The following is a 12,006-nucleotide window of genomic DNA, read 5'->3' as shown; positions in this document are numbered from 1 at the left end:
TATTTCCCCTCGAAGTTTATTATTCCCCCCTCGGTTATCGGTTACTCACCTGATATGAAAGATCGGCGACTGCGGCTCGAGGGATTCCTTGACTGGCAAATGATTGTTGGGCGTCAGCACCTTGCTATGGTGATGTGGATGCGGATGCGGATGGGGATGTGGATGTGGGTGTTGATGCTGATGCGATGCATGTGCATGTCCATGGGGATGATGGGCATGGGCGTGCGCGTGGGCGTGGTGCGCTGCTGCCGCTGCACTGGCAACAATTGCTGCCGTGTTGCTGCTGCTGCTGTTGTTGTTATTATTATTATTGTTGCTGTTGCTGTTGTTGCTGCCCGGCGTTGGCGGCAACTGTTGCTGCTGCTGCTGCGAATGGCTATGACTGTGGCTGTGACTATGGCTGTGACTGTGACTGGTGCCGCCGGTTGAGTTGCCATTGCTGCTGCTGCCGGCGCTGTGCGCATTCGCATTCTTGATGTAAAGCTTTGGTAGTGTGGGACGCTGTCGCTTCTCCGCCGGCTTCTTGCCCGGAATCGTCTCAATTGGCGGCGGCACCGGCTTAATGTCCTCCTGTATATGGCTGTGATGATAGTGATTGACCAGCAATGCCGACGAGTGATGAACCAGCGACTGCTGTTGCGACTGTGACGAGTATTGCTGATGATGATGATGATGGCCACCGTTGCTGCTGCTGTGTTTGTTCGACTCCAGGCTGCTGTAGTTGTTGTTGTTGCTCGTCTGTTGCTGCTGCTGCTGGTGTGGTGTTGCTGCTGCTGTTGTCGGTCCCCTGATTAGGCTGCAATAGTTGCCATTGCCGCTGCTGTCCGTGTGATGGGACTTGAGTGTTGGCGACTCGCAGATCGGCTCAAAGCGAGCCAATCCCTTGGAGAGCGGCGTCAGACCGCGCACATAGTCATAGATGTGATCAATCTCCTTGTACTCCTCGGCAAACTCGCTGCTGCTCAGCGCCTGCTGCTGCTGCTTGGACCACGAATCACAGCTGGCGCTCTTGCGCAGCACATAGCCGCTCTCGGCCAGACCGCTGGCCACGCCCGCCGCCGAGGGCAGCATGACGATGGGCAGCTTGTTGCCGCTGTTGCGACTGCTGAACTTGGAGTCCTTCTTCTCCTTTTCGCTCAGCTTGAGATCGACAATCTGCAGGCGATCGCGCGCATCCGCAAGCAGACGCTGCGCCTTATCCAAAAAGCGCGTGTACTCAATGAAATGCTCCAGCTGTTCCATGTTCTTGGCCCGCTGCAGCTTGATTTTCACGTTCAACGGCACTGGCACCAGATCCGTGTCCTTCTGCAACGGCAACGCAAAGATCCGATCGATTTCCACGCAGCCCAGCAGTCGCAGCTCTGGCACAAAAGGTTGCTTCAGTCCCTTGGGTCCGCTGCCATGCACAAGTCTAGAGCGATAGAGCGAGAGGAGATAATACAAATATTTATTTATTAACGCCAAATATAGACATTCGATCTACATTTAAAATAGCAGTTCAAGAAAAAACTACAAATCAAATTTATTGCAGTTTTTCAAGTCGAAATTTAGGATTAAAAATATCGAAAAAAACTTAATAGACTTAGTTATATAATATAAACTTGTACTAAATCAAAATTGTTATTACAAAAAATACTTAAAATATATTAAATAATAATAATAATGTTGCAAATTTAAATTATTGTAAATATTAGTAAAATTCTTATAAATCAATAAAGGATGAATTACCAAAGGAAAGTTCAAGAAAAGAATCAATTCCCAGTTAACGCAAATTTATCTAACTCTCCAAATAGACTAGTAAAAAATATGCATAACAGTTATGTGTTAGATTAAATTGAATTGAGAGTTCATATTGAAAATAGTCTGCTCGACTGTGAGACGCCAGTTATTATCGTTAATATACCAAACAAATATTCCTACAAAATACTTAAAATTGTATATTTGGTGTTTCTATATATCTATTGTGAAAGTATAAAACCAGTTATAAATAATGGGTAAGTATAACTTATTGCTTAATTATTCAGTTATCATAACACTTGTTTTAAAAAGTTGTGAAAAAACAGAAAAACAATCGGATGAATGATTCCTGATAATGCCTACTCAATAATTCCAATACTTTTTATAAGAATTATTTGCATTTCACTACTAAAATTATGAAGGCTACAAAAGGAGTAAGAATAGGGATTGCATAAAGCATAGATTTCTTTGAAACTCACCTCACGATGACGGGCATCCGCTTGAGCAGCAGATTCTTGACGGTGTGCACTCCGCTGATGCTGTCCTCGCGTGCAATCGGCGAGAACTTGGCTTTGGTATCGAGTGGCAGATTGATGATCTCGTCCTTGATGTTGCGGCACTGCAGGTACTTGCCATTGTCGTTCATCGTGGTGAGCAGCTCTCCAGCGTGAATGGTGCGATTGAGCTGCTGGCAACGGAAAGTCTCCCGCACCAGGACACGAGCATTTCGCCGACGTGCCAGCTCCAGGACAGAGTCAATGCAACGCGTGGAGCGGCCATCCTCGCTGAGGAGCTCAAAGTAGCCGCCATAGGTCTCCGGTATGAGCACCTTGGCGCCCACATTCGTGGGCTTGCGTCCCTCCTTGATCTTAATGGGTTGCGCCAGAATCTGATACTTTTTGCCGGCACTCAAAAAGAGCGCAGTGCTCTGCAGCGATGGCGCCGATAGCGTTGGCACGCCGAGGGCCTGATGCTGACCCTTCAGGATCTTAGCCACCGCCGGCAGCGGTTGCTTGGAGAAGTCGCGTAAATAGACGGGCGTCGCATCCCCAAAACGGGAGGCGGCCAATATGATTTGGCCATCGGTGGCGGCCATGTCGCGGTTGAAAAACGATAACAGCTTGCTACGCGCCAGTTGCACATTAAATGAGAGTAAATTTCATTGGACTGGCTGCGGCGCCGACTCGCTGGATTTCTGGATGTGCCGCCTCTCTGTTGCCCCCGACTCCGCCTCCAGATGTCCCCCAACTGCGCCTTCCTCTGTCGCGCTAGATGCTTCGCTGTCCTCGTCGTCGTCGTTATCCTGGGCACAGCTGATGGCGTTGGCGTTCAGCTGATCCTCTAGCTCAAGGGCACGTCGCTTGGCCAGCTCCTGGTGGCGCAATCTCAGCAATTGTGCGCCTCGACTGCAACAGGCGTGTGCTATTTGCTCCTCTTCAATTTCTTTCTGTTGTTGTTGTTGCTGTTGTTGTCTACCCGCCGCCGCCGCCTTGGCTGCCGTCTGGCTCTGACTGTGGTTATTGCTATGGCTATTGCTATTGCTCTGGCTGGTCAGCAGTCGCGTGGATGTCTGCAGTGCGTAGTTGAGATACTGCATTCGGTTTGCTGCTCGTCTCCCGCTGGCCACAGTGTGCGAATTGTGATGGCGACTTTTACTCCTCGTAGTCCTCTGCTTCAATGTGGCTTCGATTCCTGCAAGATTGTTGTAAGAGGGGAAATTAGTCGAATGGCATTTAATGTCGCATCGAAAATGCAGTTAATATTATTACACACACATAAAGGGCTGGCTTATTTATGGCACCCATAAAGTTGAAATGCAGCCAGCAAAATAAATGCATGTAAATATGGCCAATGCCAAACATGCCATTAAGACCATTAGGGGGAGGCACGAACACGAATACGAACAGCGAAAAGTAAAGAAGAGAACTATGTAATGCAACTCGGGACTTCTTTGTGTGGCAGTAAGCCAGGCCAACAAATGGCAAGACATTAAAAGTACTTACAGGATATTTGCATATTTATGAGCCCACATAAATGTGGCTGATTACCACAGACAGACAGACAGAGAGAAAGAGAGAGAGAGAGGGAGAGGGAGTGAGCTGGGGAAGGACAGACACCATTCCGCAGAGATGTTCAGTTCTACTAAATTAGTTGACAATTAGAATAAGTGAAAGAAGGTGAATGTTGAAGGTGTTTCGCCCACTTTTCAGCCAATGGGCGTGACCAAGAGGCCATTTCAATTGGAGTTGAGTGCTCATCGAGAAAAGCGGCCCATAAAGAATTTTACGAGCCTTTTGGCTAAAATGCGCTGCCTCCAAGCCAAGCCAAGCCAAACTGGCCAAGTGCAGTTCGGCAAAGTTATAAACATTTCGAGCTGCACACATAAAAAGCCAAGATTTAATTGAAATTTTTATGAGTTCGCCCCAGTGTTGGAGAAGTCATTGTAAGTAGTTTGTAAAATAAAACCGAGCTCATCAATTTCTGAACTATTTTGCAGCATAGTTTTGTTTCGTTATTTTTCGATTTTTTTCGAAATTTTTTTTGTTATTTACAGTTGTTTTGCTATTTTGCTGTGCTTTCCAATTAATTGTTTGGCCTGATGTTGTGTGTTGAGACGACGATAACCCGGCTTGCAATTAATTTTCACCATGGAAAGTACCTTTTCCTGCGACTGCCAGAGAGCAAAAAAAAAAAATACAGAAAACGAACAACAAACTGGCGCGCAATTCTCACGCTTGGTAACTTATGTGGAAACGTGACATTTTCTCGGCTACTGGACAAAAATTGATGCCACTAACAGGCGGAGGATTGGCTAACCAAGTTGTGTGGATCTGTTGTGGCTACCAATGTGGATCTGTGGCTTTGGATCTCGGCTTCCTGGCGCGTACGTGTCTGGAGTTTAAGTTGCTGTTTTTATTATTTCGCTCGGTGCATGGCCTGACACAGTTTCAGCATTTGCCTTGCATTTAACTTGATTTCATTGAGAATGTCTTAATTAATTAGTGGCGCCCCTGGACTGACTGGATGCTTGGCTGCCTGGAAAGTGGCACAGGCATTTGCGGGTCTCGCTCAGGGCTGAGACACTTGAGAGAGTCAGCTGCTAGCTGCCTCTTCACGCCCCCCTTCCGCGGCACTGTCTTCAACGCTTAACAACTTCCTGTGCAGAAAGGCACAAAAAAAAAGAGAAGAAACTCATTTAACTTGTAGCTGACACGTTGCACACAGCAGCATCGAAGAAGCCTCACAAAAAGTTTTTCGTTTTCATTTCTTTTTTACTTTATTTTTTTTGTTTATTTGCTGGTTTTATTTTTTAATAAGCAAAAAACTTGCAATAAACATGAAATCCTTTTCAAGCTCCTGCCACAGGCGCGTTGCCAATGACGATGACGATGGCGATGACTATGGCTATAATACTGAGACGATGGTGATGGCGATGACGATGACGTTGGCATATGTCGAGCTCAACCCCTTTTGGCCACGGCCAGTTGCTGATGCTTCCTGTCCCCGAGGGGAACACACAAAAGCCGCAGGCAAAACACTTGAACAAATGAGGTATCATCCGAGTCGAGTCCCAATACGAGTTGACTGCGAGCCACAGGAAAAGTGACAACGTTTCTTTACCCCTTCATCCCTCCATCGCTCCTTCATCACTGTTACCGCCTGCGGTTATGACTACGAAATATGAAATATGTAACCCAAGACGTAGACAACAAGTACCAGAAAAAGACAAAAAAAAAACCGAGAAGAAGAAGCCTGACGCATAATGAGATACACAAAAACAACAACTTGTGAAAAAGAAACGAAACGGAAAGCAACAAAAACACAACATAAAAAGCAAAAGTTAATAATGATGCAACGAAGCTTAAATACTCTTGATGATATCATAGGCGATTATGACTGCCGTAAGAAGGTAAAGGATGTTCTTGCCTTTTTACAAGCGAACCAAGTTATCGAAGAAACTCATTAAAGTTTTTAAAAACTGCAGTCAAATTTTATTAAAAAAAGAACTCACTCCATACTAAAGTTAGTTTTGAGAAAAGGTTGCGAAATTACAAAAATAGCATCATTCTTATATTTAGACTTTCTTTTATAGATCATATAAATACTGGTTCTTTTAATAAATATTTTCTATCGCAAGAACTCTTAAAAATTGTGCAATATTTAATTTAGTGTGGTTAAGAAAAATCAATTGTAATTTTAATTTATGTTGAAATGCGTCATATATAACAGTTAAAGCTGTTAAAATTGTGTTATTGATAAAAACTAGTCAGGGCCAGACAAAGAGCTGCGTAGTATACAAAACTTTCTGGGAATAGTATTCAAATGAGTCGCTATTAAGTCCAGCTAAAATGCGAATTAATATGTATAGAAATAGAAATTTACATACACAATATAAGCAGACATCCAAGATATGTAGATAGATAGCACCGCATTCACACTCGATGTCATTATGCAAGCGCAAAGAAGTTGCAGCTATAACTTGCTGGATTTACTTTGGGGTGTTTGTTAGCACATATGTATTTGCCCCAAATATGCCCCAACAAGAGAGAGAGACGACGCTGTTGTTGTTGCTTGCCAGGGTAAATACAGCAAGGAGGGTGTCTGCTTAATGACCAAGTTATTACAACCCGGGGTAAGTGTATAAGTAGAAGTAAGTGCGATAAAAGCAGCGTTCAAAAGGATTAGGGCAGCTATAGCTCCACATACGTAGAGCTCCTCCTTCTCCACAACGAGCAAACAGAATCTGTGTAAAGGTGTGTGCACACACACACACATACGAAGGTGGGTGGCTTTTGTTGTGCTAACAAAAGCAACAGACGAGCCAAAAAGGAAAAAGGAAAAGTGTAAGGAGCACGTCCCGGTCGCAGGTCAGGCACAACACACATCGCACAGCACAGCTCATAAAAGGAAGCAAACACACACACACACACACAAACACACACTCTCGTATGTGTTTGCATAGTTTGAAGTGTGTGCGTGTGTGTGTTGTTGGTGTGGTGTATATGTCTGGGCACATTAATCACACTAAAGAGTTTTACAAAATGCAACTCAACTCTGCTGTTGCCAGAGCCAAAGCGCGAACCAAAGCCACAGTCATAGTTGTAGTTGCTGTTGTTGTTGTTCTTGTTGCTTCGTTGCTGTGATTGTTGTTGTAGTTGTCGCCGTTGCTGTTGTTGTCACCACTTTAAGCTGCGGCTTAAAAATCGCGGCCCCGTCTTTGCGGCAAGCAGCTTACCCGGCTAAGAATTTCGCATTGCCGCGTTGCCTCTTTGCTCTGCCTCAACGCCAACGCCAACGCAGCAGCAACAGCAGCAGCCATAGTCGCGGCAGCAGCAGCAGCAACAACACTTGATGCAATACTGAAGTCGACGCCAACGTCGACGCTAGGGCATATAATGCAATATAATACGAGACTCAGAAACTCCTTCATGCTTTTCTTTATTTAATTTCATTTCCGTTTTGTCAAGCTGCTGCTTCGGCTGCTGCTGCTGTTGCTGTTGCTGGGAACACCTTCAACTCGAGCTGCTGCCTCATCTAGAGTCTCATCTCCTGTTGCCCATTCTCTTGGCATCTCGGCATCTCATCTTCGACTTGGACTAGTCCTGTGCTCAGTTGCCTTATTATGTCGTTCTTAGCGCTTTTGATTACTTTTTATCCGCTTTTGCACGCGGATCTGCCTGGCAAACAACTTATTGTTGTTGCTCTCTTCATGCTGTTGTTGTTGGTGTTCTTGTTGTTGTCTTTCATATCTACCCCTTGGTGTGACTAATGACGTGCCGGCCAAACGGACAACGCTCGCCACTTGCCACTTTCCACCCGCCGCTGCTTCTCGTTTGCTTAGTCCCCCTCTCGACTGTCTCGGATGTAAATAATGAAATAATATGGTTTTTCTCTTGTCTACCATGAAAAATTAACGTTCTGCCCATTCTTGACTTCTTTTTCGTTTTTTTTTTTTTGGTTTTGCTTGCAAGATTTTTATATGGTGGACAGTTGGTTTTTGCTTTCATTTGTCAAGTCGAGTTGAGCGTTTTTTTTGCGCTTTTCGCTTTGCTTTTGCTTTGCACTGGATGTGCGCTTTAGAGTTTTGTTTTGGGTTTCGTTTTTGGCCTTTGGGGTTGCGAAGGTTGTTGAGTGACCATTGTGGGTGTCTTCTATAGTGTGTATTTGTGAGGTTATTGCACCGAAACCAAAAGTGTTATGAATTCCCTAGCTCACTCACTCTCTTGCCACCTCATTCTCTGATTATCTCCGAGGGGGAATAACAACTCTTCTTGACTTTTGAGTAATGAGACAGTAGCAGCTTTTGATAGGCTGCAAACCCTTTGAGCTTTGTTTACTTTTCCGATATATTTATGGCCTAAACAGTTGCCCTCTAACTGAACTTGTTTTGTAAGCCTCCAAAAATGAGAAGAGCATTCAGTCTGAGCTGACAAATGTGTATGCGACAAATGTGTGTGTAGCTAGAACCTTGGCGATGTCAATGCCATTAAATGAATCCATACATCTGGTATGTAAATATAGATATGATGGCTCATCGTGCTCTATATGTGTATAGGCAGACAGACAGAGAGAATGTAACGTATTTTTCCCCTGTCTCGCATTCGTATTCATATGCTAAATTTAACAGTCGGAACGCGCCCAATTCCAATTCCAATTCCGATTCATAAATGGCGGGGGCAGCAAATCAAAAGCAATTAAAATGCAAAGCCACAGAACGGCAAAGGGTAACATTATTATAGTTGTTGTTTGTGTTGTTGTGACGTTGATGAGATTGCCCGCGCCAATGATTTCTGTATTTCTGTGTGCTTTTTTTTATTTCTTATTGAAATGTTGACGTGCTTACTAATCAACGAAGCGGTCAAAGTGGGAAACACATTGCTAGTATTTTATTAATCATGCGCTGCATGCACAAACACACACCACACAAGAACTAGGAGAGGTAGAGCCAGAAGCAAAAGCAGAAGCAGTTATAAGAACAGGGACAGATATGTTTGGAGTTGGGGTTTCACAAGAACCACAGGAAATCGAAACCGAAATGCAACGACATTTGCTATATCATATTTGGAACTGTTTAGTGATGGCCTCTTGTTTACTCCTCCTCCTCCTCCTCCTCATTCGCTGACACTAAAGAGAAAGAACCGTTGACTGCCTTTTGAAGTCCAATCGAATGTCATATAAAGTGCTTGTTGTTGATTTTTATTCTTTTTTAGGGTCTGCAGTTCATTGAGCATTCCACGCTTAAATTTATGCTCGACGAGTGCCTGATTGTTGTAGGGTTCTGCCGTCACCTTGGGTTAGCTGACACTTTGTAACCGTTCTGTATTCTGTTTACCTTAAGCAGACCAAACGAAAGTATCTTTTCTTCACATTGATTGACTGCGCAGTAAATGTGTGTATGTGTGTGTGTGTGTGTAAAAGGGAAATCCCTTTTTGGGGCTGCCTCATTGCCATTTATAAACAAATGCAGCAACTTAGAGAGACAAATAGACAAGGGGCTGGGCCCAGGTACACTGCAAGACTGGGGACTTGGGACTACGATTGGGGACTGGGGACTGGAGCTGGGGCTAGGCCCAAGCCTGGGTCTGGGCTTGGCAATGCCGAGGATGGGCTTTTGTTGCTTTGCTTTTGACCCAGAAAATGAAAATACAATAAGAAAATGTTGCGCCCGTCTTTTGTAAGTGAAATTTTCAGCTATCTGCTGCATGTCTTTGTTGTTCTTCCATATTAAAAACTACAGAAAAGAAAAAAAACCCAATACAAAATGGTAATGGAGAGTGTTGAGCATTGGCAGATGCCTTACGGAGTTACGGTGAGAAGTGCGTTGGTGTCAACTCAGAGAAAGAGAGAGAGAAAGAGCGACAGTCCATTAACTTGTCAGCCCCCATCGAAGCTGAGTGGGCAGCGATGGGCATATAATCGAGCTGATAATGAATAAGCGAACAAATTTCTTTAGCATCTTATATTCCTATTCATTTGCAAGTAGTGAAAGGCAGTTGAAAAGTGATAGAACTTTTTATACGAAAACACTTTCCAACTAAAAGCTTTTGGTATAATAATTCTTCTCATATAGTTTTATTTCTCATCATTATTATATTTGCATTTATGATCATTTATTTATTATATTTAATAGACAATTATTTTTAGCCTTTACTCTGCGATCGATGACTAATACTTGAATGAATTTGTATTGCTTACTTAGCGGATACAAATTTTTAGCCTTGTCATCTCATAATTATTATTAATTTATGTTATTTTAAGTCTTTATTTAATTGATTTATTTTAATTGATTGGCTTCCGAAAGAAATTATCGAATTTTATTCATTTTGTTTTACCAATTTTGTTATATAACTTTTTAATTATTTATTTGCTTTTGATCAATGCTTTTTTCTATTTTATTTTTTATGGTTATAAATGTATTTATATTTAAATCATTTGTCGTTAAAATTCGCTATATTTGCTGTCTTTGTCAACGTTAGCGTTTTATAATTCTTCGAGTTCTTTTCATTTAAAATGTCGAGAATCACACTCGAGTGATTTCGGAAGTCTCGCACATAAATTCATAAACCAATTTTGACACTTAATAGGGCCGGCAATTAGCAGTCGAAAATTTCACAGAGGCCACACAATAATAATATCCACACTTAACCCAATTTATAGAGCATGACGCTAATTACCCATTAAATGTTACTATATGCATTAATAATAATATTATCGTATTCATATTAATATTTTACGTGTTGTGTGTTTTACGTTATTATTTATGGATTGCTCACCTAGTATGTGTGTTATGTATGTGGACAATGCAAATAACGGTAGAATTTGCTCCAAAAAAGTTGCCGTTAAATGTGCACAATAAACATTTACATTTACACCTTTTTTTTGGCAATCAATTAACAGCACACAGACACATTCACAGAGAGCAAGACACAGACACTGAATAAACTCTCATTACTCATTTCTTGACTTGGATTTTGTTTTCTATTTGCTTTTGTTGTTGTTGTTGTTGTCGGTGTGTTTTCTTGTGGATTTGCTGTTGGTTACGCGAGTTTTACGATCATTTCGTAATATTCGCAGTCAGAGCGAAAATCTCTTTTGTTGTCGATGCTGTTGCCACGAAACTATGAATAACTGTGAATTTCACAATACCAAATGAGGCACAAAGAATTTTTACTTTCACGCCAGTGACGAAATGTGACTTAAGTTTGTTACTTCTTCGTCTTCGACTTCTCGTTCGTCGTTGTCATCTCCTTTGCATCGTTTCACCGTTCTACACTTTTTTTGTTGTTGTTGTTGTATTCACTCATCCGCGATTTGCATAAAAAACGAAACGAAACGCGTTGAATTTTGCCGGAGTATTCCCCAAATCGCAATCGCAATAGCAATCGTATATGTGTTCGGTTATTCTCTTCCTCTAACTCGTTGAGGTGTCTCGCGTGGGTTGCTCTTGTTGTTGTTGTTGTTGAAGCCGCGCACGCGCACACAGATCACGCTGGGAGCGACGACGATTGTGGAATGAACCGGTCGCTGGATGCGAAGCTAATGAAATGCGAGCTACGGTTCTGAGAGCTGTCGAGTTGAGTGCCCAGAACATGCGCAGTCGCTGCCGACGTCGCTGTCTGCGTCGCCGTCGCCATCGCAGCTGGCGTCGTTACGTTGCCCTGTTCGTTAACAGTCGCATAACAGAGCGCTGTTAAACCGGTCTAAGGTCTAGCTTACGCTCGACTCCACAGGGAAAGGCGAGGTGGGGAATTTCTTTGCTCAACTTTCGGGCATTTGTTTTGGGCTCTAATTTCTAAGCAAACGTTGTGCGCGAAAGACTGCGAGAAAGACAGATAGAGTGAGAGAGAGAGCGAAAGAGATTCTCCGCGATAAGCGACGGACAGTTGTTTAATAGTTTTCTTTCGAATTTTTAGGATCTTTTTTCTACGTTTATTTTATTTTTTTTTTGTGTTGTCTTCTTCTGTCGTTGATTCTTTCTTTTTATGTATTTTGGATGTTTTTTGCCTCTGTCTCAAATGTTTGCTGAGAAAAACGCGACTCCCAGCAAAGAGTCAACTGTTGATTTGCTTTGTTAGCATCTCTTTAAGTTTCATTAACATTTCCATTGGGCCGCGGCCGTCTGGCTGAATGTGGATTGTGTGGTGTCCCTTTTCCCTCTGTGTCAACCACTGTGTCTGCAGAGCAGAGCAGAGTCGTAATATTTTTGTTTGGCTGTGCGTGTGAATTTTTATGGTTCATTAAAATTAAAAGCAAGCGCTGCCTTCTCGT

The 12,006-nt window shown here is 43.0% G+C and overlaps 2 protein-coding genes across 5 annotated transcripts in view; both read right to left on the bottom strand.

The window, feature by feature from the left end:
* Positions 1–12,006, bottom strand: part of LOC117568815 (uncharacterized) — a 154,695-nt gene that overhangs the window by 22,725 nt on the left and 119,964 nt on the right. The window lies entirely within an intron of this gene.
* Positions 1–12,006, bottom strand: part of LOC117567380 (probable serine/threonine-protein kinase DDB_G0278845) — a 96,319-nt gene that overhangs the window by 2,268 nt on the left and 82,045 nt on the right. For 3 of the 4 annotated variants that reach the window (XR_007954856.1, XR_004572057.2, XM_052004411.1), the window contains exons 5-6: positions 2,217–3,429; positions 50–1,411 (exon numbers count right to left, since the gene is read on the bottom strand). Coding sequence is in view for 1 of the 4 variants with exons in the window: in XM_052004411.1 (XP_051860371.1) it covers positions 50–1,411; positions 2,217–2,833 (1,979 nt within the window). In the remaining 3 variants the exon portion in view is untranslated. Of the gene's footprint in view, positions 1–49; positions 1,412–2,216; positions 3,430–10,511; positions 11,277–12,006 lie in introns of those variants that run through there. The other variant, XR_004572058.2, reaches the window with a different exon arrangement.

This window comes from Drosophila albomicans, chromosome 3 (genome assembly GCF_009650485.2).
Source record: "Drosophila albomicans strain 15112-1751.03 chromosome 3, ASM965048v2, whole genome shotgun sequence".
Taxonomy (NCBI): domain Eukaryota; kingdom Metazoa; phylum Arthropoda; class Insecta; order Diptera; family Drosophilidae; genus Drosophila; species Drosophila albomicans.
Note: the sequence above shows the minus strand (reverse complement) of the source record. Positions and strands in the feature narration are given on the sequence as shown.